This window comes from Cervus canadensis, chromosome 4 (assembly GCF_019320065.1).
Source record: "Cervus canadensis isolate Bull #8, Minnesota chromosome 4, ASM1932006v1, whole genome shotgun sequence".
Taxonomy (NCBI): domain Eukaryota; kingdom Metazoa; phylum Chordata; class Mammalia; order Artiodactyla; family Cervidae; genus Cervus; species Cervus canadensis.
Window position 1 is genome coordinate 1018489 of NC_057389.1, and position 27023 is coordinate 1045511.

Consider the following 27023-nt stretch of genomic DNA (forward strand, 5'->3'; position numbering starts at 1 on the left):
CCACGACTTTGGGATACTCCTCCAGGGGGCACAACTCATGGCTTCGTTTACACAAGAACTCTTTCCGGGTTAGTACAGAACCAACTTGCACAACCATGAGTGGCCTTCCTGAAAAGACACCCTCCTTGTCTGTAAAATATACGTGAATTCGTATGAGCATCTCCACCCCTTAGAAAAGAAGTGCTTCACTCACTCACTAGAATTTCTTCTCTATAATTCACTTTATTGTGAACTCTCAAGCTTTGACCTAAATATGATGTTTATGAGCTTTCATTTTGATATAATTAAGGGTTAAGGGCCTGTGTTCAGAACATGTCCTTGTGTGAATGTCTAGTGACTGGCTGGCTGGAGGAGGGAATTTCCTTGGGAGCTGTTCTCAGGTAGTATAAAGGGAAGAGCAGTGGTTGTACAAAGAATAATGAACCTTTCACTACTTTTCTATACTCTATATTAAAATAGCAATATACTTCATCCAGTTAATGAAGATGATGCATTCTAGCAAAGGTATCCATTTATTTATTTATTCAATAAAGATTATGGAATGACCACTGTGTGCTAGGCACTCAGTGGTAAACCAAACAAGACTTCTGCACTCAAATGGCTTCTCTTGGTATAAAAACACAGACAACAATCTACACAGAGTGCTAAATGTTGTGACAGATATTAGAGGATGGCCTGGGAGCTCCTAGAAAGGGCAGACAATTTATTCTGCAGGCCATGCAGGGTGAAAAAAGGATTCCAGAGTTGGCTCAGACCTGAAGGACATACAGGAGTTTTCCAGCTGTCGGGAGGATGGGAGCGGGGGTGGGATACGTGCAGGGAGAAGCATGGGGCTGGAGAGCAGGGAAACCGTTCAAAGAAAAAGGACCAAGACTACAGTGAGAATGAGGTCGCGAAGACAGGATAATGACATTTAATCAACACTTCTAACTGCCAAATGTGAGCCCGTACTTGCTGGACTTAACAAAGACTACGATCTGGGGGCTTCCCTAAGTGGCTCCGTGGTAAAGAATCCGTCTGCCAATGCTGGGGACACAGGTTTGGCCCCTGACCTGGGACGATCCCACAGGTCTCGGAGCGACACAACCACTGAAGCGCACGCACCCTGGAGCCCGCGCGCCGCGTCGGGCCGCCCGCCCTCTGCAGCTGCTGAAAAGGCCGCGCACCAGCGGGCACCCCGCACAACCAGAAATAGGTAGTAAAAACGAGCAAGAGTTGGGCCCTGCCCGAGGAGACCGTGCATAACGGAGAAACTACTAATACATACATCACCATAAACAATGTTCTACTAAGGTCTGTGCAGCCAAGAAAGGTATTAACTCTTGTCGTCACAAACACCTGGAGAGCAGACATAGGGCAGGAGCACGAACGCAGGTGCCTCCCCCCAGCCCCCCGTGAACTCTGTGTGCCATAACTAGGCTCTACCACAAAAACCCAGCTGCTTCTCTTCCAGGCGCCTGCTGCTAAAGGACATTTTGTTCTCACTTGATCGGTTCATCAGAATGTCACAGGGACAAGTTTCTGAAACTCACTCAATTTTAAATATTTAATAAGTTGAGCTATGACCGAGGCCATTCACGACTGACCGGGAAGAGCAACAGCGAGGAAGCAGGCTTGTGACTGAGATAGGGCTGTAGGTGAAGATACTGGTGACCAAGCAAATGGAGGTGAAACCCTGCAATCTTTTTCTCTGTAGCATGACTATAGTAGACGTGTTTGGTCAACGTCTTCTGTTGGGTATTGTGGCAAAATTCTTAGTCTTCTCACTAGACTGTTGCTTTGATCACCCATGGAGCCTTCCTGCAAAGCTGTTCATAGTAGGCAGTCAAAAAATATTTGTAGAATCAGTGTTAATTGCTAAGTAAATGGATGCCAGAAAAATTTCATACTGTGGACATTTGCCTATGTTCCTTATCATGCAAAAAAAAAAAAAAAGCACTGGACCGGGAAGGGATATTCAGCCGCTGCAAGCAACTGTCCGCAGATCCAGAGGGAGACCAGCCATACACACGCTTCCCAAAGGAAAACGCGACGGACAGAAACGTTACTGCCCCTTTTAGGAACAAGCTCAGTCATGCAGTTTCTAGATATTATAGTAACAAGGATCTTTCTAGACGTGTATTTTGAACAAATCAAAATGTAATGGAGCAGGGCCCTAAGCTGCCTTCCGAGGACAGGCCCTCCCCACACCCTCTGTGGAGTCCTCTCTGAGGAAGGCAGCAGCATCTGAGGCATGCTCCCTGAGTTGCTTTACTGATGTGAAGCCTCTCGCTACCAAATGGAAGATGTTAACTACCTGATGACCGTGAGCGCATAAGCCCGGGCATGTGTTAACCCCTGTGACCTCATTTATCTGCCAACTGGAGAACTGCGCAGAGCTGATCACAAAGCCTGTGATCCCTCACCTAGCTTTTAAAAATGCCTTGCCAAATCCCTTCAGGGAACTCAAGCTTGGGGCTTCCTTAGAACATGAGCCACCTGTCTCCTGCATGGCCCTGCAATAAACCTTTCTCTGCTCCAAACTCTGACATTTTGGTTTGTCTGGCCTCACCGAGCAATTGAACTTGCACTAACAAAAGTGACTCAATTCAGCAAAATAGAGCACTTGTTTCATGAAGCAACAATAACAATTCTTACCAAAAATTCAGTTGAGATTTCAAAAGAAAATGCCCAAGAAACCAAACAATGTAAATACAGTTAAAAATGTACTGTGCTCAGCTGCTCAGTCGTGTCTGACTCTTTGTGACCCCGAAGACTGTAGCCCACCAGGCTCCACTGTCCATAGGATTCTCCAGGCAAGAATACTGGAGCGGGTTGCCATTTCCTCCAGGGCATCTTCCCAATCCAGGATCGAATCCAAATCCCTTGCATTGCAGGCGGATTCTTTACCACCGAGTCACTAGGGAAGCCCAATTACTAGACAGAAATATATAAATTTTGCTTCACTTAGCAATCTGGGAAACTGAGCTATTCAGGGCTTCCCTGTTGGCTCAGATGATGAATCTGCTTGCAATGCAGGAGGCCTGGGTTCAATCCCTGAGTCGGGAAGATCCCATGGAGAAGGGAATGGCAGCCCACCCCAGTATTCTTGCCTGGAGAATTCCATGGACAGAGGAGTCTGGTGGGCCACACTCCATGGGGTTGCAAAGAGTTGGACACAAATGAGTGATTCAAAATAGAATGGTGTATTTATATTTTTTTGATGCACGGATATGAGAATACATTTACAGATGTGAGAATTGGACCATAAAGAAGGCTGAACGCCAAAGAATTGATGTTTTTGAACTGTGGTATTGGAGAAGACTCTTGGGAGTCTCTTGGACTGCAAGAAGATCCAACCAGTCCATCTTAAAGGAAATCAGTCCTGAATATTCATTGGAAGGACTAATGCTGAAACTGAAGCTCCAATACTTCGGCCACCTGATGCGAAGAACTGACTCATTCAAAAAGACCCTGATGCTGGGAAAGACTGAAGGCAAAAGGAGAAGAGGGTGGCAGAGGATGAGATGGTTGGATAGTATCACTGATTGGATGGATATGAACCTGGGAAAACTCCAGGAGACAGTGAGGGACAGGGAGGCCTGGTGTGCTGCAGTCCATGGGGTGGCAAAGAGTCGGACATGACTTAGTGACTGAACAACAACAAAGATTATATGAGTAATTAGTGGCATATTGTTTTCACAAAATATTAATTTACTTATGTAACAAATCATAACTGAGAAAATTAATATCCAAAATAAAGATATATCATAAAAATAAGAGACCACAAATTCATTAAAAATGAATTTTATGAGTCCTCTCATATGAGGTCTATTTTTCATCCAGTTTCTTTAGTGCCTCTTATAAAACAGCACTACAAAATACTGTTGATGAAGAAACAATCCTTAGAAGCTACACAAGAGAGCCCAACTCTAGTTTTAATCAGAACTTTGATACCTCATTATAACCATGTGCTATTAGACAAGAGGTCCAGATAACTAGATGCTCAAAAAACAACTGAATGCCGTCATAAAAATAACTCTGAAATAGTGCAAAAGCATAAGATAGCTTTCCGGCACTAACCTCAAAATAAGGGCTTCACTTGTAGCCCAGTCAGTAAAGAATCTGCCTGCAACACAGGAGATGCAGGTTTGATTCCTGGGTCAGGAAGATCCCCTGGGAGAAGGAAATGGCAACCCACTCCAGTACTCTTACCTGGAGGATCCCATGGACAGAGGAGCCTGGTAGGTTCCCAGTCCATGGGGTCGCAAGAGTCGGACACGACTTAGCGACTAAACCACCACCAACCTCAAAACATGGTTTCAGACTCACTAACTAAGCACTGGCCAGGCTGGCCTGTGTAAATGAACTGCCTGGCACAAACCACAGAACAGAGATTGGTGTGCCACACCTCCTCCAGCAGTCTGGGAGCGCCTACTGGCCTGTTTTTAGAGTGTTTTAAAAAATATACTTAAAATACATGGGGTTACAAAGGAAACTAATTATAATGAATTATGCTTGTCAAATACGTTTTGGATATGCGGTAGAATAATAAGACTTACTGAATTAGATAACAAGGTCCAGTGACATATCTTAACTCACAGCTTCAAAAAGCTGATGAGCATGAACACTGTTTTGAGATCTCTGGGACAACTAATGTGATACAACAACATCTGTGATTTCAATGAATGACAGAGTCACAGGCAATGCAAATACTACCATGATTTGTCACCTACACAACGGTAGGAAGAGTTTATAGCTTTATACAAAATATACTAGACTTCAGATCATTTTCAAAGGTCCAGGACCAAGTAATTTATATCTATGCTGCACAATTTCCTGTTGTCCCATCAGAAACTGCTAAACATAAAATCTCTCCTAGGATTTTAATCACAACGCCAACCCAAAAGGCTGCCTGGGATCCCAGTTTCTACGGGGCTCCCAGCCACCAACGGGCCTGGGCACAGGGACCCCTGGAAAGGGGGCACCGTGTCACCCCCGGCTCCCAGGCCGCGCCCCACGGCCCCCGCGGGCCCCTCACTCTGAGGCTGCCCCACCCCACGGCCCCTGCGGGCCTCCCTCCTTAGTGCCTCCAAGTCCACTGTTTGCTCCTGGCCCGCGTGCTCTTCTTCCCCAGGACTGGGGCTGTTGATCTTCTCATCATTTTGAACGCAGGATGAGAAAACACAGGCGATGCCTCTTTCTCTCTGTGGCTCTGCTTTAAATATGACTTCTGTACATTTGCTCCTGTCACCTTAATTGCTGCGGATTGAATTGAGCTTATCTCCCGCCCAGGAGTTAGCACAGGCAACGCAGCTGAAAAGCTCTAATCTGATCAGATCCTGCGGCCCTCAGACTTCCTGGCACAAAGATTAGGAGCCCAACTGCTCTCCCCACCAATGGCAGCTTTTTCTTAAATGGAGATGCTATTAGGTGACTGTAGGTTTATGTGGGAAACACCCTGGCCTGGCAGGATGTGCACTGAAGGATCAAACACACAGGGTAAAAAGCCCCAAGTAGCATGCTTCCGAAATCAAGTCCTGAGGGCTGCCAGGATAAATCATGCCGCTACACACAGAGTTACATTTAAATGAATTCTGCTGTGCCTTGCATAAATCCACCACTCCTAAGCTTCATTCACGCTTTTTCTTATTTCATTCATGGTGTCTTTGTCTATATTGTTGCTTTTTCTATGAACTCTCCCAAAGAGTACTAAATTCATATGCTTAAATAGACAGTGTCACAGAGCATTACCGGCACCTGTTAAATCTGTAAGCCAGGAGAGAGGGAGGGAACCATGGATCACTGTGGGCCTGACCCAAAGGTATATAAGTTGGCCAACAGCATAGAGTTTATTCAATCATCCATCTGACGGATACAGTGACTGCTTTGCTTTCTATCAGAATAGCTTCCAAGATGGAGCCCCACCCAGCATGTTCTGCATTGGACATGCGTCTCCCGTCTCTCTGCCCTTCACCTGCTGATTTCCTATTTCCTACTTAAGATTCAGCTCAAAAGGCTTAATAAAGCCTTAATAAAGCTTAATAAAGCTTTATTAATAAATAAAGCTCTTAATAAAGCTCCCTGAAGTCATTTCTGGCATAGAAGATCCCTTTAATTTGTAACCAATGGACTGTGTTTATGCCCCAGTTATAGCATTTATGAATCCTTACAGCCAAATTTGTGACCAGTCCGTAGTAAATGCAAAGTACTTTGTGATAGGTTTTCTCTGTACTACTGATTCTTATCTTTGTATTTTTATCTCTTGCTCTCCTTTGTTTTTTTAAAACTTGTGACAGTATGGTTGTCTCTCTAAGCTCCAATACACACTTTTGGAGGTGATGGTAGTATTACAAATAATATTTGGATCCCTATTAGTTTTATTTTCCCTATTCTAGACTGTGAGCTCCTTGAGAAGGACGAAAAATTCCTCTGGTTAACAAGGTGGGGTGTGTGTGTGTGTGAGAGAGTCACTTAGTTGTGTCCGACTCTTTGTGACCCAATGAACTGAGAAGAGAATAAAGTGGGTAGTGAATCTGATATATAGCAGGATGAGGCCAGACTATAAGGGGTTTTTTTGGTCATGTTTAAAAGCACTTACTTGAACTAAAAGTAGTAAGTAGCCTTCCTGGCTAAGCTGTGATCAAATCTGTGCTTTAAACATTGATGGATGGACGAAAGTGAAACTAACACCAGTAGGAGTCTACTGCAATGGCAGAGAATGTGAAGGCTCAAAAGGCCAGAAGCAACGGGAAGAGAGACATACACAGTATATACGAAAGAAACACGGCTTTTCGTGGGTGAACGGTATTCCTCGGTGCACTTTCCTTCTTCATTTTCTGCTATGGACACTCGTGTCACATCCTCTCCGGGAACGCACGCTCCTCCGCCTGCCGGCACCCACCTGAGCCTGCTGCGCTGCCCAGGGGCTCCGATCAGGTGTCCCACGTCTCTTCCCAGCGCTCACCAGCCTAATGTGTTAGCGTGTAAGCAGGCTAGAATTACAACCCCAACCCAACAGTAAGTCCTCTAACTTTGTTCCTCTTCCTTTCTGTTGTGACTATTCTAGGTCCTTTGACCCTTCTGCAGCTTGAGTCTTTATGCTTCTGAGGAAGAGAGAAACTTTTTCTAAAACAACCCTTTTATGTGACTCTAGATCTTATTCCCTCAGGGTCTTCTCTGGGATGTTGTTCCAAATAAAAGTCCCTCTCAGATCTCTCCTGCTTCCCTATCCAGCAGGCTCCTTCCCATCAGCAAATTAACGTGTTACCAGCAAGCCAGTTTAAAACAGTAACTAAGCCTCCATTTATCCTATGTCTCTTTCTACTGCCTCACTTATTTTTCCCTTTATAGTCAAGCTTCTAAAAAAGCAGACTTTAATCTACTCCAAATCAAAGAACGTTTTGTTTATATGTAGCCAGATAAAACTGCATAAAGAGAAGATGTATTTATATTTACACATATATGCACACATTCATGCTTAAGTTAAGCCACACTTAAGCAGAATAAAATATTATGTCACTAATTTGAAGTTTCATTTTTAAATATTAAGAATATTGGCATTTGCTTACATAGCAGCAGTGTGGTATGTTAGAAAAATCATACATTGGAATCTGACATACTAGAGTTTAGTTCCATTTAATTATTGCTGTTGTTATTAGATCCACTGTAAACTGAGTGACCTAATGGTGGTTAATAGACCTCTCTGATCCTCAGTTATCTGGTCTACAAAATATATATATCAAGGCCTACGTTGTATATGTGTTGCTGTTGAGAATTAAATGAGATCATAGTTAGTAAAATGCTTTGCCACTGCCAGGACCCCAAAAGGCACTCAAAAACGGCTCTCATTATAGTGACTAATTATCCTTTCAGACAGTAAGATTTTACATTTCTTCATTTCAACATTAGTCTTCACAAATTCAGATGTGTTCTGAGTTTGGTTAACCATAAAACCAACCATGACACAACTCCATGAAGACTGGAGAAAAGCCCTAATGTCCATTTCTAGGATTTTTTCCTAATGACAGTGTCCTGACAATTCCATTTATTTTCACCAAGAGCAGAGACCCAGGAATGCTGAAGCAGAAATGACCATCAGGACTGAAATACCAGGGACTCTGTCAGGTAATTAATGAGCTAAATGCATAATCCCCAAATATAGCCACTACTTCTCCTGCATATTCACAACTGATTATTTTCTTGCAAGAGAATATTTTCAGTTTGGGGAAATGAAAAACGAGTTGTAGTCAGACAGATGTGAGTTTCAGGCCTGACTGTATGACCTATCAATTTCTACAGTTTGTGGTCTTAAAAAAAATGAGAATAACAATGCCTTAGAAAGCCTGAAAGATGACTGAGTGACTTAAAGACTTTTTTGCACAGGACCGAGCAATACAAGGCCACGTGGCTTCCCTGCTGGCTCAGATGGTAAAGCGTCTGCCTGCAGTGCGGGAGACCCAGGTTGGATCCCTGGTTTGGGAAGAGCCCCTGGAGAAGGAAATGGCAACCCGCTCCAGTATTCTTGCCTGGGAAATCCCATGGATGGAGGAGCCTGGTGGGCTACAGTCCACAGGGTTGCAAAGAGTCGGACACGACTGAACGACTTCACTTTCACTTTTCAAGCAATACATCAGGGATTCTTCATAAACAAAACAAACAGCAGTTTATTCTCTTGTAAATAATTTGAAAGGGGCTAACTGGATTTAAAAAGAAAGACAATGAGGCCATATGGGGAGGAAGAGCTGGACCAGAAGACAGACCGACTGCCTGTCTGGGGAAGATCATCTACCATCCTCAGGTTCCACATCTGTGGAGTGGGACAGTGCTTTTCATCCTGCTTGTCCCAAAGGGTTAGCATAAAAGAGGAAGACACACTGCTGGCTGTGAAAAGACTTTTCAAACTATATGTACTGAATTTTTGCTCTCAGTAGTGGTGCGGTGGACAAGCCTACAGCTAAGAACAATGAAAACAAGCTAAATAAAATACAAAGTATACTTGAAGACACCACAGAGCTACCAAGGAAGTGAAGGCTTTAGGAGCCAAGCTCTAGAAGAGAAGAAAAACACAGAAAAGCAACCTGATATCTGATGCTTATGCTTTTTCTTTAAAGGAATTAAAAATCAGCAGCTGACAGGCCACCTTACACAGTAGAGGGAACAGAAGCTTGGCATTTAGGATCTGCCAAGGAAGGGGATCCTTGGCAAAAATCCCCTGGCTTCAACTGGGACCCTTAAAGGGCAAAACCTATGAGTAAGAGTTGACAAGAAATAGATTTGCTTTCAGGAAACCCAGCTTTGAATCAGTCCAATGCCTGATTAGATTAAAGTGATCTGTTCTTTACCTTAACTGCCTACTGAAGCAAAATAAAATTTGCTTTTTTGAGGCAACAGCATTTAAAGCCTCAAATTCTAAAACCTTTTATACATAATGTTTGGCATGTGAACAAGCATAGCCTGGCAAGCAAAAACACAAGGAGAAAGCAGAAAAAAGACAAATTTAAAAATTCACAAGATATTCTGATACTAGAGTTAGACAAAAATTGGGAAAAGAAAACAAAAAAACATTAAAAAATTTTAATTAGAAGAGCAGAAGGATACTACTAATTAGTTGCTTTATAATACAATCATTTTCTGGAAAAAAAATGGAAATTTACTCTTAAGCAATCTCATACCTTATCCACTTGAAAAGCTCAATAAATTTATAAGAATTGTAACTAGATTGAGAAAGATGGAAAAGAAAACATTCTGGAGATTTCTTTATTTCATGATATTGTAATTTTGTGCAGATTTTTGGGGGGAATTTCCTTGGGCACAAAATATCACTGATTTTATTCCAAAACCTGTAATTCATTGTCCCATGCAATTTACTATTCATATGCTACATGAAACAGCAGATTTCACTTGTACTTATCAGGTTTAGGTTTTTAACAGCAACATAGATCTTTTGCTAATAAAATACAATCATATACCATTTGACTACAATGGGCTAATATAATTATCTCTTCATCAATTGCTCCATTAGTTCATTCATTAGATATTATTAGAGTCATCATTAGACCAGGAATGAATTTATGTTATTACAATTAAATAAATTTGGATTTTGACCTAAGTACAGGAAAAAGAGACCATAGTATGATTTTGATCTCTCAGGAAAGAAAGCAATAAGTGGATAATAATGCAGGATATATTTTCAGTTTGACCCAAATTTAAAGATAACTGTAGGATTAAGTAACTTAATGGAGAAACCACATTCATCTCAGATATGGCAACAGACATGTGCACAACTTTCGGTGGGGGGTGGGGAAAGTCTATCATCTGAGACCACTAAGAGTTTATAGAGTAGTTGGTTGAGTGCTTTAATGGCTGTCTGCCATTCTTTAGATGTCCTCTGCTAAATCTGAATATTTCATTCATTTATCTTTATAAATGAAATTTATTGACATTTAGTTTTTCATTCTTATCTATAGCTGAATTAATTCTATTCCATCAAAATCAGCTCGACTACAAGATAAGAGACCCAGAAAGGCTGGGGAGAAAGGGAAGAGAGATCCCTATTTCCAAAATGACTGAAACAAACAGAGGTAAGAAGGTACATAGCAAATACTATTTACTTAATTGTGAAAATTCCTGTCCTGGAATTATTTACAAAGAACAGGAGGTTTCTCTCTGGTAGACCACGATTAGCAGGGAAATATGTCAGTCTTCCTTAGGGAGACCTCACGGCTCCAGAGCAAGCAGGATCTAACTGTAATTTGACTCTATTAATGTACCTGAAGAAGGAATATGTCCATGAAAGAGTGAGCTAACGAAGCGCTGAGAAAGGACAACTATGGACAAATTTAGGCAACATTCAAATGAACTGGTCCAGAAGAGTCTTGACTAAGCACAAGGGAACACGATGGTTTTAAGACAAAGCTGTCCTTACAGCGGATCAGAGTGTCCCAGCTTCCTCAGCATCACACAACAGCTTCAGATTTGTTCTGAGGTTCAGAGAAGTTAAGCAAACCACTCTGAGTCAGGATTTACAACATGAGTCCAAATGATTATAAACCAAATCCCACAAGAAGTGTATGTGGAGGCTACCTATGCTTACGTATCTCAGGTGATTCATTTATCTGTAAAGAATGAACACAGTCTAAATGCTATAATTCTAAAAATCTGGTTATTCACATAACCTGTTCTAAGGAAACTTTAATATGCATCTGAACAAAATTATGTATCTGTTGAAGATATATATGTGGCTCCAATCAAGGCCATTTTGCTCCTTCCAATCTGAAGGTCAAAATCCTCACTGTGTAACATTAAAAGCAGACAGACCTTTGGAAATGGAGCTTCCCAGGTGGTTAAGTGGTAAAGAACCCGCCTGCCAATGCAGGAGACATGGTTCGATCCCTGCATCAGGAAGATCCCTGGAGAAGGAAAGGGAAAACCACGCCAGTATTCTTGCCCGGAGAATTCCAAGGACAGAGGAGCCTAGTGGGCTACAGTCCACGGGGTCACAAAGAGTTGGACAGGACTTAGTGACTAAACAACAACAGTGAAAAGTTTGAAGACTTCTGCAAGCTCTTGAAGAGGCAGCAACTTTAGCCGGGTGGAGCTGGGGAGGGGGAATGGGGGGCATGCCTTTCTCCAGCACATTCTAAACCTGCTTGCCTTAGGCATCTTTCTCCTCAGAGGCCATCACCGCAGCAGCTGCTCATGTACTCATCCTGCAGCAACTGCTTACTGAGAATTTACTGCGCTCCAGGCGTTCAGGCTACATCAGTGGTCCTCACCCTCTCTTCTGCCTTCGGTCCACTTAGCTCTTCACCCATTCTTCAACCAATAAGATGTTTACACCACAGAAACTGCAGTTTCTTAACATTTCTAATATAAGCCTACTCAGTTTCTTTGTCTTCTTCCAGATTCATTTTTGTTTAATTACCCTGATCAGCACAGCAAAGAGCTTCCAAGATCACATCAGGGCAAACAGGGAATTCCGAGATGAGGAGGGTGGGAGAGCTATGGAAACTTAAAGCATGCACAAACTTAAAACGTGCACAAATAACGCGTCTGTGTTATGCTCCACCAGATTTCTGTACATGCTCCCTGCCACCCTCAAACCTCCACCTTGAGTGATGAATGTATGAACAGACAACTAAAATTGGCTATAATTGGATATAATAGAACATATTTTTCTCTGCAACTTGGAACTCTTTAAAGAGCCTATAAAAGAAAGTGGGCCTAGAAACAATCATTTGGAGAGAATTGATTTTCATGAGCTTTGAATCATAACAAAGAATACTATTAATACACGCCTAACTATCTATAATTTTCATCAAATACTTTCTCACAAAATATTCTCTTAAATCTTACTGTTGAGCTTAGATTTAGTAAGACTTTTGAAATTGTTTTGTATCTAGAAAGTAGATGTTTTTAAAAGTAAATAGAACAATGATTTTTTCATTCACTAAGCATCCCAAATTTTCATTTACCCACCTCTTATCAAATATTTAAGAACTATCCTAGTAGAAGTTATCAACTGGTATAACATGTCATTATGAAGAATTTCAGGAGAAATTTCCCTTCAGTTATTTTTGGTGATTGGATGCAAAACTGTACTGTAGTTATATTTCTAGGACCCACTCACCTGTCAAACAGCTCTCCTCCTGTGACGAGTTCTAAGACCAGACTGATTTCTGTAGGGGTTTCAAATATCTCTTTAAGTTTTATCTGGGAAAAGATATAAAAAAATCACAAGTTCTTTATTTTCATCTTTAGGAAATCATTAAAACTATGGCTACAACAGCACTGTCTGTGATAGCAATGCGTTGGATCATGGTTAATAAAGGTTCCTTATTCCAGTAGCAGGCAGTCATTTGTCACTCTCCAGTTGTTTCTTTATCAGTCACCTCATTTGTTCAAAGATCCTTTTGAACTTTTATATTTTTCCTTTTGATAGCTAAAGATATCTGCCCTAGAAGCACTTCCTAAATTTTGCCAAATCATCCAAATGTTTGAATTTCAACCGAATTTTAAAAAAACAAACCAGAAGCAAACAAAACCTCCTAAAGCATTTGAAACCATCATGATTGGTAGAGATGCAAATGTATCTTTCTCTCAGAACAAGACTTCAATTAGGGGTCTGAGACAGAACAGACCACGTTAAATTCTATCAGCATAGAAAGGGAATCCCTTAACAGATAAAGAGTTGCTAGTAGATAAAAGAATACTCAGAAAAGTAACAGATACAGTGATTTGACTGATCATAACAGGGTTCTCATGATATTCAGATAATCCACCCAACTTTGGATATTTTCTTCTGAGAATCAAGTGACCAGGACTGATATATATATATTTAAGGAAAATTTCATATTGACTTCTTTTTGAAAGAAATAAGATAGATTATGTAAAAATGATGACTGTATATGGCAAATTTTGCCAATTGCTTACCCAAAGCCCTTCTCTCCCTACTGTACTGCAAACAAAACTCTTGTTTGGGGAAGCAAGGTACCTAGTCTCAAATTATGTTTAGTCTTAGCCATTTATGATAACCCAGGTCCTTAATTTTCCAGTCTTCATGCAGTTTAGGGTGATTGTGTGACCAGCTGTGGCCAGTAAAATCTGAAGAGAATTCTGCAACTGGAAATTCTGGAAAAGCGTTTACTCTTTTTATCAGACTCTGCTGGTTAAACCGTTCGGCTCCCTTCTGTCTTGAACACAGACCTGGAGACTTGTTTAGACTGTAGAGCAGCCGTATCAGGGGCCGCGAGGGAGAAGCAAGGAGGCGAAAGCTGCGCCCTGAAGACGGGAGAGCGGGAGCCCCCGGTGGTACAGTGGCTAAGGGGCCTCCCTGGCGGCTCAGCGGGTAAAGAACCCATCTGCAGTGCAGGAGACCCCAGTTTGATTCCTGGGTCGGGAAGATGCTCTGGAGAAGGGATAGGCTACCCACTCCAGTATTCTTGGGATTCCCTGGTGGCTCAGTTGGTAAGAATCCACCTGCAGTGAGGAAGACCTGGGTTCGATCCCTGGGTTGGGAAGATCCCCTAGAGGAGGGCATGACAACCCACTCTAGTATTCTAGAGGAGCCTGGTGGGCTACAGGAGCCTGGTGGGCTACAGGAGCCAGGCTCCTATTCAGAGGAGCCTGGTGGGCTACAGTCCACGGGGTCACAAAGAGTCAGACATGACTGAGTGACTAAGGACACAGAGCACAGTGGTTGGGACTCCATGCTTCCAATGCAGGGGGTTCGATCCCAAGTTGGGATCAGGAAAAAGGACAAAAGATGGGAGAACCAATGGATGAGTCTTGGATGACATCACTGAGGAGCTGAACTGTTGCTAACAACTGCCTACCTTCTGATTTCTTATAAGAAAAATATTTGTTTAGACCACCATATTCAAGTTTTCTGATATTTACAACTGAATTGCTAACTAATAAACAACTTGTAAGCACTTGGCCTTGAGCCAAAGCATGCTGGTCATCCTCTGAGACACCACAAATTTCTCAGTGAAATGAGTAAAATATTTTAAGTAACTGGCTCACTTTATAAAAATAAGTTGTGGCCTGGAAAATGGTTTTGTTCTTTTCACTTCATTGGCTCAAGTAAGCTTCCCCCAGCCCTCTCCCTCAGTGCCTTTATCTGGACATGGCCAAGAGCAGAGCTTCCGAGCATGTTTTATTTTCTCTATTCAGGCACATTATTTATTTGAATCTTTGCATTGTTTCTGAAGCAAATACTCTCTCACAGGAGACTCAAATGACTTTGGAAAGCAATGCATTTTCTTCACAGGCATTTTCAGCAATGGCATATTAATAAGACAGGCACACAAAAGGAAAAAGCCTGTGTTTTATTAGAGTGAAAAAAAGCTCTCCAATTTTAGTTATCCTCATGCATGAAAATAACAATGGTATATATTGCGGGTGTGCCCATTTCGAAACTCTTTCAAGGGGTATTATTCTTAAGATTTATTCAGTTAAAGAATTGAAAAACAAGATCAGATAAAGACAAGAATTAGGCAAAGGTGGCTACTTACTGGCAGTGAAAGAATCTCCTTCTTATCATCAGAATGGACAGTAAAGAACAAAAATCTCATTCTGCAACTTTGCAGATTATTTGAAATAGTAGGCTAAAAACCACTTACAATGTTTGGATGTGAGAGGCGAAGAAGAACTCCTATCTCAGTTCTTACGATTTTTTTGTCCACCTAAAAGGCAAAATGAGAGAAACTGAAGGATACTCCCACCTTAGAAATGTCTTCATTGTAGCAGAGAATCAGAAACAGCAATAACCACTGGATGAATCAGGTCAATGGCACAGGTGAATTTCTAAGCTTTTTTCTTATGTTACCTCCCTCCCTTTCTGCCCAGCTGCATGTCTTTCCCCTCTGCTTCAGACATGAAGGGAACTAGCTACAAATACGGGTCACAATTCGTCAGACCCTTTATGTGGCTCCTCTGCTGTCAAAAGTCATCCCTATCACCACTCAGGCACAAGTTCATCTCAACCTATTCCTCCTCCTTCTCTTCCTTTCTTTTAAAAGGCTTGATTCAAACGCACTGGAGCTGTCAGCCACTTTACCTGCTTGTTTCCCACAGAAGTGAGCGTATCACCCAGCCCGACCAGTCAGAGGACTCACTCTGCAGCCAGAGTGACTGAGGCAGAGAATCAACAGACCCAAGCCATCACAACCAGGCCTCCCCCAATATTTTACTCAAATAATCAACAAAGCATTCTCTTTTCCTCGCAAATTGGGAGAGAAAAAGAGGATGGAGTCGGCCACTACCAGGGACTGTTACTGATGCCCTTTGGAGACCACGTCCCTGAAAACGGAGCCGACGCTGCTAGAGAGGAAGAGTGAGCACCGCTGACTGTGTGACCCCCTGGGTTCAGTCACTCACAGGCGAGTCTGCGCTCTGAGCTTTCCTACTGTGTGAGCTACCGAATCTCCTCTTCCACTGACACTATCTGAAGCTGCTTGATGCCACCAGTGATGTAAGCTGAAGCAAAGTAAAGGGGTCTAAGGAAATAGTGATTCTAGTTGATATGGAAGCCTGGAGTACAGATTTGGATAAAACAGTTCCTCAGACCTATGTTTTCTGGGATGGAAGAGGGCATACAGCTTTCATCACATTCTCCAAATATCTCAGGCAGAGGAAAGCTTACAAATATGAGCCATTTGACAAAAAGAAAACATGTTCCTTGGAACCAGGGGAGTCAAGGATCTCTCGTGAATGTATATGTAATAAATGCATACCACATAGTAAGGGTTTAATACAGTTTTGTATGTGCTCAGGCTCATATTAAACAATGCCAGGCATATGAAAAAACAAATAAAAGTGATCTTTTTCAGAGGAAGATTATAATCTAATTTTGGGCATAAAACTCCTCTATAAAATGCCATAAGAAGAAGACCATAAGCTATAAACAAGTTGTGTTTTAAAAATTTCATTGTTCAGTGGAGGATCATGTTTCTATGAGTCAGAACATTGCTATCACTCAAACAGTGGGCTAACTCTAAAAGGCTCTGAAGCTATTAGCCATTAAAAGTCACACTATTGTTAAAATAAAGTGAAGAAAGACGCTCGAGTGTGCACGGGCGGTGCTGGTGTGAGGTGTGGGCCGCTGGTGGCATCCGGGAGCCTGACCCATGGCATGTAGACCACACGGTTTGGGGGCGACGTGGTGTTAGAGGAAAACGCTATACGAGTTCACATACCAAGTGAAACAAATCACCTATTTCATGAAAATTTGCTATTGAACAAAAGACATTCTACTTGCATCAGATGGGAGATCTCTGACAGAGAGAGGCGTTGCTAAAGCAGGCCGACACTGACAGATTTCTTCCGAAGAGCTCCTGGCTCACACTCCATTTCAGCTCTGCAGATGCTATTGAGGAAAATCTCCATACACATAATAATTTTTTAATTACTTTAAAAATGTAACACTTTTTCTATCTTTGCTAAGGCATAAATGATATACAAAAACCCACACATAATCAATGTATACAATGTGGTGAGTCTGGACACAAGTTCCCATCACCATAATCAACGTAATAAATACATCCATCACCTCCAAAAGTTTCCCTTGTCCCTTTGTTGTGTGTGTGTGTGTGTGTTGGGGGGGAGGCGGTTAAGAACACTTAATGTGAAATCTACCCTCTTAACAAATTTTTAAGCAAACAGTATCTTACTGTTAACTACAGGCAATGTGCTGTACAGTAGCTCTCTGGACCTTTCTGACCTTGTATAACTTGATGCCCACTGAACAGCAACTCTCCACGCCCTCCCCAGCCATCCTTCAGGAAGCACAAGCCTGCTCTCGGCTTCCATGAGTCTGACTATCTCAGATGTCTCATGTAAGAAGGATTCATCCAGTGAATATGCATTTTTTTTTAATCACAATCTTCTCCATAGGACAACTTGAATTTCCTCACTAATACAAATATATATATATATATATTTTTTCATTATTGTGTGATGTTTAAAAAAATTTCAGAACATGAGTGTCTCTAAGATTTGTTAACAGTCGAACCTATGTTTCTTATTACACATTTAATGTTCATGTAATACAAGGTTTTCTTCCTTGTTTTCATAATTTTGATCCATTTAAAATAAGTATCAGAGATATCCTTTAACTCTTTTCACATGATATAGTAAAATCTTTTAATACCAATATGAATTTTAAGCAAATCTATTTATTTTAATTAATTTATTTTAATTGGAGGCTAATTACTTTACAATACTGTGGTGGTTTTATCATGTTATATCAATACATTAAATATCGGGATGCCTTCAAAAATTAGTTCTTTGAAAACTATCTTAACTCTGGAAATATTCATAGCAGATTAGATTATTTGGAATAACACACTTCTACTGTAGTTGTTTGTTTTTAATTCAGAATTAATTTTCTTTAAAGTTAATTTTGCAAAGGGTAATTATTTTCCCACTATACTTAAGATTAGTAGCTCTCAAAGTATGATTGGAGGACCCTTCTGGGTCCCTAAGACTCTTTTCAGGGTATATAAAAGGCCCTTTTCCAACTATGCAGCTGGGTGAGACTAGATTTTTTTTTTTCCTATACTTGAAACAAAACAAATTGAATGCAGAAGTAGTTGAGAATTAAACTGTCTTCTATTGAGCCAGATAATAAAGAGATTTACAAAATAATGACACTCTTCTAAGTATTTTTATCTTTTGGAAAATAAACTTATTTTTCACTGTAAATATTATTTATGTTAAAATATAATAGAACTGGATTTATTACTACTATAGCTTTAGTTAATTAACACTCAAAATTCTTTAATCTCTTATTATAGATTCTTCAGTCTCTAATACAGTAAATGTGTGTGTGTGTGCTGTGCTGTCTTGTCTGACTCTTTTGCGACCCCGTGGACTGAAGCCCAGCAGGCTCCTCCGTCCATGGGATTTTCCAGGCAAGAGTACTGGAGTGGGTTGTCATTTCCTCCTCCAGGGGATCTTCCTGACCCAGGGATCGAACCCGCATCTCCTGAGTCTTCTGCACAGCAGGTGGATTCTTTACCACTGAGTCAGTAAATGTGTAGCTATTTGGGATTCTCAGTGAGTTAGAGAGTAGACAGGGCTCCTATAGCCCACAAGTTTGAGAACCGCTACTCCAGAAACCTCAACATTACACATCTGGAAGCAGAAACTAGAAAAAAAACAAAATTGCAGTAATAATTTAACTGAAAGAAAAACGTGAACGCCGTCTCCTCCCTGCTCGCCTGAATGCTGAAGCCCAGACTGAACGCGGGTCATGACTCAAGTGGAGGCCAGGAAGAATCTTAGAAAGAAGAAACTAGAGAAAACTGGGGTATTTACAGTCATCAATCCACAGAGAGTAAACTACGGGGCAAAACCTGGACTAGCAGCCAAGGCAATGCACCTGAGGAATCCAGTAGGAATGAGGCCGAAGGGGAGAAAGGGACAACAGAGGAGACAAACGGCTGAGAAGCCAAGGACAGAGCAAGTCTCAGGTCAGAACATCTCTCCCACAGAGATTAGCTGAGAGTCACTTGTCACCTTTTCGAAACAAAGTCTAGAGGTCCCTAGACAGCCGAACTGTGGGGGTGGTTCCCCCTAAGGTGTCGTGGTGCGGAGGTCACCCTGGGTGCGTCCTGCCAGCCACCTTGCCTGACACCTCCCCAGTGTTTCTCCTGCTCCAGAAGGTATTGCTGCCTTCCCATTTCTGACTTTCCCTTCCAAACACCTGGGCAGGGCCTTCCCTGGTGCCAGCGCAGGGGGTATGGGCTCATCCCGTGCCCCAGGTGCGGGGGGCAGCGGAGCCCACGGGCCCAACCACTGAGCCAGCCGCCCAGAGCCCGGGGTCTGCAAGCAGAGAGGCACCGCAGACAGCCTGCCCGGCGGTCAGGAGTAGACAGCTGACTTTAAAACACCTGGGCAGGTTAGGAGAGGGTCCGAGTGCGGGCACGGCCATTCAGAGTAAGTGCTATTTTTCCAAGAACATGACTGTCAAGCAAGCCACAAAAGTGGGCAGCGACATGAACAGTCATTACTGCCGCTTGAAATTAGCTTCAAGAGCTACTGTAATTTGCATCTTTCAGAAGCATCCACAGATGGCTTTAACAAATCAACAACAACACTGTTGTATAGGAGTTTTGTCCAATCATGGTCACTCTTGAGTTTTTCATCTGAAAACCCATAAAACATACCTTCACTATGTACAAAATAACTTGGAGAATGATGGTTTTTAATTGCTAACAATTTTCAATGATAAAAATACACATTACACATATACACAAAAATTAAATACACAAGAAAATTCTAACTTTAGCTTCCCAGAGAACAAACATAAGGTGAGGATTAACGTTCAGGTTTTTATTTGGAATGAGCACCCCCAATGCAGCGAGCGTGAGGAGAAAGGGAAGGACAGCGAGGTACGTCAGCCACGGCTGCAGAGCCGTAAGAACGCAGCAGGTCACGGGGCAGCCGCACCCAGCTGGCACACAGCCCCTCCCCGGAGGACCCACACACGATCGCCACGCCTTCCAGTTCAGGGGACAGTGGGGAGAGAGGGGATTCACCTGCCCAGGAACTCCCTCCTCTTTCCCACTGGCCAATTTTGGCCCCGAGGTGTTGAATTTGTATACCTCTGGGTTCCATATGTAGTCTCGGACAGTCACTTGCGATGCCGTATTGCTTTTCATCAGGTGTCATATCTCATTCAAACTTAGAAGTGGCTGGAGGAGTCAGAAGCTTGAAATGTGTGTCCGGGCTGGCCTACGGATGTCAGCAGCCAGCACGCCATACAGCCCTGCCTGGTCTGAAGACAGTTAGGTGCAAGGGATCTGGGAGGCCCACGGGCGTTTGGCCCAGTCACAGTTTTAATCCGTCACAGGAAAATCAGACTGACTGCAATGGGACCAGAGCTGCTTGCCTGATTTACTGTATTTTACTGCCCATCAGAAAGAGCTTTTCTTCCATTTACACTCTTTGTGCCGCTGAAGAGCCGCCAATGTGACACTGATAATCTTAGATGGCTTGGGCACATGTAAAGCCATGTTTTAGCCTCCCCATGTGATGACCGCAAAGAGCCAGACACGACTGAATGACTGAACTGAACTACCTTAAACAGTCAAAGAAATACATCTTTCCATCATCATAAAATCATTTGTACAGTTTTAAAACTCCATGGAAATCAAGATTCCTCAATACTGAAAGAAATCCCAACTTTGCTGTCTGCCTCCATGGAGGGAGAGAGAGAAATGGGTAAGAGGTGCAGTTCCAGAGTAACATCAGAGAAGAAGGCTCCACCATCGAACAGTCGATCAGACGTGGGCCCTTCACTGAGACACACAGCAAATACACTGCTACTCTGGGATGTGGAAGGCTAAGGGAAAAAAGAAGGAAGAATTGAAAATACATGAAGAAGAAAGTACTGAGGAATTAAGTAGGAAAAAAAAGGAAAACCAGTCTCTGCATGTGAGAATAATGAATAGAGACACAGGTGGTGAAGTAACTGGAAAGGAGAGTAACTGCACCCCCATATCTCTCGTGGCCTCGATCCTCTGGCCGTCTCAGACAGGGTCGAGATCCAGACTCGGGAACTCCCAGTACTCTGGGCAAGCTGGCTCCTGCTCTGCTTCTTCTAGGAGTCAGTCAAGTAAAGCAGCATCTCCACATAAATGCTCACTTTCATCTCATTCTCTTTGCAGGGATGGAGATCGTAAGTCTTATTTTGTCTCTGTTAGTTCTCTGACTTTTTAGGCTCATTTTTGGTTTAAACAATGACCAGAGAACATGATGTGAACTACAGAACTGTGCTCCTTAGATTCTTTGTGAAAAGAGGCAAAATATAAATTATTAATGGTAAATAAGCAGAAAAGTACCTTTAACTTTTCACAACTCTTTTCTGCACAGTTTCTGCTTAATTTAGCATCCTGTTTTCAGACATATCAACAAGGATGTGTTGGCAATAACATGCTTGGTGAAATGACTTGACAACAGGAGCTTTGTTAAATTCAAGAATGACAGTTTTAACCTACAAGGATCTGAAAGCCAAGAACTGCTACTTGAACACGCATACACCAAATGTGAGACACATAAAAATATTGAGGTTTTCCTACATGAAGCTATTCTCTCCAATACCTACAGAACTTTAGCCGGATCTGATTACTCCTTTATCTTCTTCATCTAACAGAAACCTGGGCATCTCACGACTACCTTAGTGTAAAGGGTGACTGCTTGCTTTTCTGCCTGAGAAATGGGAGGAATGATATTGCCATTTACTGAGACGGTAAAGACTGGAGAGCATCGGGTTTAGAAAGATGCAAGCAACAGTGTGGTCCTGCCCGGAGCTGGACTCACACACTATTCACCGCCTTGGACTATCGCTGGCGCGTGTGTGTGCTCCGCTGCCCAGTCGTGTCGGCTCTGTGCGACCCCGTGGACTGTAGCCCACCAGGCTCCTCTGTCCATGGAGTTCTCCAGTCAAGCATATAGGAGTAGGTTGCCATTTCCCACTCCAGAGGATCTTCCTAACCCAGGGGTGGAACCCATGTCTCTAGCATCTCCTGCCTTGCAGGCGGACTCTTTACCACTGAGCCATCTACTGTAGCTCGCTGATCATCAAATTGATCTTTGAAGAATCAAAGATTGTCTCCACTTCTGAGCCTTTTCACTTTGTCCTTGATAGTCTTTTGTCTTGAATGTTCTTCTCCAAGATATTTCAGCACAACTTTGGACTCAGAGGAGAAGGGAAGGGGCAGTAACGCAGAGGAGGTCACGGCTCAGCAGCGACGCCTCAGTGGGGGGGGGCCGTGAGGAGCCACGGGCGTGGCGGGGTGGGGCAGAAAGAAGACCTGAGTGGCAGAGAAGCCAGTCTCCTATTCCACACTTAATGAGACTAGTCTAATGCCAGTCTGGCTCTAATCAGAATGAGAAGACAAACTAACAAAGCTCAAATAAGCTTGGTTTTGAGAACTGTGAAACAATGTATTTTGGTAGTTCTGTGATGACTGCCTCCTACTCTGCATTCTCTGAAACATTTGGGAGAACGAAATGGAGGAAAGGGGAGCTTTCCAACAGAGGAGGAGCCTGAGGATCCGAACAGGATTTAGGCTAGAAAAAAAATGCCTCTTAGAAGCTCAGCCCAGGAAAAAAGACACGTGTCTTTCAGAACCTGAAGCCTCTGTACATCAGGTAGGTTCAGAAGAGAGCAGCTCTCTCAAGGGAGGCTACCTCTTCTCCTTCATTCTTAAAGTCTAAAATACGAGCCTTCCTGCTCGCAGATGCTAGAAACCCTTTCACAGGCAACAGGCTTTTACTTTACAGTGAATGAAGCAGGCTTAAAATATTCCTGGGAGAGATAACAAACTGAACAAAGCTTATACAGAAGATTTGACTGATGCCAGACTTCCTTTAGAAACAGATTTGACAGAGGGAGAGAAAAATGGGAAAAGAACATGATACATAAAGTAGAAAGGGCTTTACATACCTCTTTCTGGAGAAGGGAAAGGGTACCCACTCCGGTATTCTGGCCTAGAGAATTTCATGGACTGTACAGTCCATGGGGTTGCAAAGAGTCAGACACGACTGAGCAACTTTCACTTTTACTTTTCTCCTATTTCATCTCTGTATCTCTCCCTGGCATTAAGAATACATGGCGGGGGTCACCCTCATTTAATACGTCTTATCTTTAAAAACATCTCATTCCCCAATCCCTTACCCCTCTTCCTGCTTTCAAAGTGTAACTCTGCTCCCCTTAGCAGAAAACCTCTCCTGAGCGGTCTCTGTATTCTTTCTCCACGTCCTCCTCCCTTTCCTCATAGATTTGTCAGTGAAATTCAATCTGGCTTCACCTGCCTTTATAGGAGAGACCAGAGGTCTTCTTGAAGGAGACTAACTACTTTTCTGATCTTATCTTACTCTGTCAGCAGCATTTGATAGAATATCTGCTCACTCCCTTCTTCACATGAAATCGATTATGCCATGTCACCATTCTGGTCTGACTTTTCTTCTACTTTAAAGGCTACAAATATTGTAATACTGCCTACCTAGTAGCCCTGCTCTGATTTTTAGCCTCTGATCACTCCCTCTGCATGCAGCAGCCAGTGATATATTTAAAATGTAAATCAGGTCATGTCCCTCACCAGTTCAAATGCTGGCACCCCACTGTGCTCAGAATAAAGCTACCTCCCTGTCCCAAGGCCTCACAGCTCGGGATGGGGACTCACCCTTGAGGGCGGAGTTTGTTTTCCTGCTACACTGGCCACTCTCCTCCAGACCTGGCTCCAGGCCTCCTCCCCTTGACCCTCCCACTTCACTCAGAAAGCAACGGGGAGGCTTTCCCAGGTCACTGCACCAAAAGAAGGCACATGCACGTATACACGGGGTTTCCCGGTAGCTCAGGGAAAAAGAATCTGCCTGCAGTGGAGGAGCCGCAGGAGACTCGGGTTCAATCCCTGGGTCGGAAGACCCCTGGAGGAAGGCAGGGTTACCCACTCCAGGACTCTCGCCTGGAGAGTTCCATGGACAGAGGAGCCTGGCAGAGTCCATGCCAGAGTCAGCCACGGCTGAAGTGACTTAGCACACAGGCAGGCTCACATACACACATGAGATCATCACGCTAGTCCCTTCATAAATTCACACAAATCTGTGTTACCATTAGTTGTAAATTACCTGCTTCTTCCCCCAGAACATAAGCTCTATAATAGCAAATGGCCTGTCTATTTTTACCCGTCAGTAACTCCAGCATTACTTACCAACCCCTGCTATATATTAATTTATTGAATAAATAAATGAGGGATGGTGCTAGTGTTTGAATATAAAAGATCAGTGGCTCAAAGGAAAACTCTCTGGTTTAACAGCTTTGTTTAGATGAGAGTGGGTTTGGTTAGTCACTTCTCCTCCTGCCAGCCAAATCATGTCATCAACATCAGTGGAGTGGAGAGTGCCTGTCTCACAAGCAGAGCTGAGTACCCAGATCGTCCAGTCTATACAGGCAAGAGCTGTGACTTCTAAACTGTGAGCTACAAAGAGTCACTATACTACTTATTCTAGATTGCACTCTCCTAGGATAAATAGGGACTGTTCCAAGAAACAGAAGTAATAAAAGCCCTGGTGGAATCCCTGCCTGTCTAAGCCCACTGCGGCATCCCACAGCTGCTCCGCTCCCCCGGGGAGGTTACAGAGAGCGTCACAGCTTCTTCTTCAACCAGGACACCCTGACTGTCATTTGTGTGACCCACACTGAGTATCAAACACAACACAGAAGAGATTAAATGAGAGTGAAATGATGAAAAATCAGAAAGGAGAACAGTGAGAACTAGAATCCATACGCATTCCCGAAGAAGGAGAAGTGAGATCTTGGAAAGCAGAGAAATCAGGGACACGACTATGAACATTCTGTTCTGTCTCTGTGCCTGTCAAGGGACAGTTCAGAAGAAAAACTCTGCTGGATTCCAACTCCCATATTCCCCAATGAGGTGACTTCAATTCCCTCATGATCGAATCCATGCAAAAATGAAATTGATATCCGGTGATAAAAAATAAATATAGTGTTAGCCTCCCAAATGTTCCTTTATGTTCATGTTGTCAGGGCTGGAAGAAAATAAATGAATATTATTTATTTTTATAAAGGTATCATAGTCACTTTTTTTAAGTAAAATATAAAAAGCAGAAGAGAGTAGTAACGTATCTACCATTTTAACATTGCCATTTTATTTCCTTTTACTTTTAAAAATTGTGCATATTTCCTTATATATTTGAAACGGAAATACAATTTTGTTTCTTACAATGTTCACTGAAAAGATCATAAAGTTTTATGACTACCTAATGTTCGTAAGGGGCTTCCCTCGTAACTCCATTGGTAAAGAATCTGCCTGCAATGCAGCAGACATGGGTTCGATCCCTGAGTTGGGAAGATCCCCTGGAGAAGGAAAGGGGAACTCACTCCAGTATTCTTACCTGGAGAATCCCATGGACAGAGGAGCCTGGTGGGCTACAGTCTATGGGGTTGCAAGAGTTGGACACGACTTAGCGACTAGACCACCGCCAGTGTTCATAAGCAGAATGTAAAGGAGCTTCCTAATGGCCCAGTGTCATTAATGGTTAGATAGCCCTTCCCTGGGGTCTCAGATGGTGAAGAATCTGCCTGCAGTGCAAGAGATGTGCGTTTGATCCCCGGGTCGGGAAGATCCCCTGGAGAGAGAAATGGCTACCCCGCTCCAGGACTCTTGCCTGAGAACTCCATCGACAGAGGAGCCTGGCAGGCTACAGTCCCTGGGGGGGCAAAGAGTCAGACACGACTGAGTGACTAACACTAACTTATGCTTAGATACTTTAAACATTTCTTACATTTTGTTACTAATGTAAGTCATTCTGTAATGAACATCCTTGGCTGTACTTTTTAAAAAAATTTAACTTGAATTCTGGACCTACCATTTAGAGCCCTTTATAAAGTCTCTTATCCCATGTGAGGATTATTTCAATTTCTTCATGGATAAGATGGGGATAATAATTGCTATCCTACACATTTTATTGTTATAAGGATTAAACGAGAATATACACAAAATCTCTTGGCCCATGGTAGACGTTCAGTGTCGTTCCTGAAAGAATTTGTAAAAGCAAGGTAAACATTTCCCAGTTTTCTATTTCCAATTTTCTAAGTCTTTCCATAAAAATTAATCCAATGAAAACAAACAACATAGAAATAAAGGTATCTACGACAGCATTCCAGTGCTAGTAAGGAAAAATGTCTAACAAGCAGGAAAATATAGTTTTTATTTATCCTTTTTCCCTAAAAGTTGAAGACAGTTTTATTAAAATCCTAAACTATGTCCAATATAATCTTGCTGAATGGCAGTCAAAGAGGGGAATTGATGCCTCTCTGAATTCAGATTTAAACACATTCCTTCACCTTTTTTTTTTCATTTATTTTTATTAGTTGGAGGCTAATTAGTTTACAATATTGTAGTGGTTTTTGCCATACATTGACATGAATCAGCCATGGATTTACATGTGTTCCCCATCCCGATCCCCCCTCCCACCTCCCTCCCCATCCCATCCCTCTGGGTCTTCCCAGTGCACCAGCCCTGAGCACTTGTCTCATGCATCCAACCTGGGCTGGTGATCTGTTTCACCCTTGATAGTATACTTGTTTCAGTGCTGTTCTCTCAGATCAGCCCACCCTCACCTTCTCCCACAGAGTCCAAAAGTCTGTTCTGTACCTCTGTGTCTCTTTTTCTGTTTTGCATATAGGGTTATCATTACCATCTTTATAAATCCCATATATATGTGTTAGTATGCTGTAATGGTCTTTATCTTTCTGGCTTACTTCACTCTGTGTAATGGGCTCCAGTTTCATCCATCTCATTAGAACTGATTCAAATGAATCCTTTTTAATGGCCGAGTAACATTCCATTGTGTATATGTACCACAGCTTCCTTATCCATTCGTCTGCTGATGGGCATCTAGGTTGCTTCCATGTCCTGGCTATTATAAACAGTGCTGCAATGAACATTGGGGTGCACGTGTCTCTTTCAGATCTGGTTTCCTCAGTGTGTATGCCCAGAAGTGGGATT

General features: G+C 42.6%; 1 protein-coding gene across 1 annotated transcript in view; it reads right to left on the reverse strand.

Moving 5' to 3' along the window:
* The window catches only part of CAMK4 (calcium/calmodulin dependent protein kinase IV), a 246675-nt gene that overhangs the window by 84269 nt on the left and 135383 nt on the right, over positions 1–27023 (reverse strand). Inside the window, exons 3-4 of the mRNA XM_043464487.1 lie at positions 15105–15167; positions 12611–12693 (exon numbers count right to left, since the gene is read on the reverse strand). Of these exons, the coding sequence (XP_043320422.1) occupies positions 12611–12693; positions 15105–15167 (146 nt within the window). The remainder of the gene's footprint in view (positions 1–12610; positions 12694–15104; positions 15168–27023) is intronic.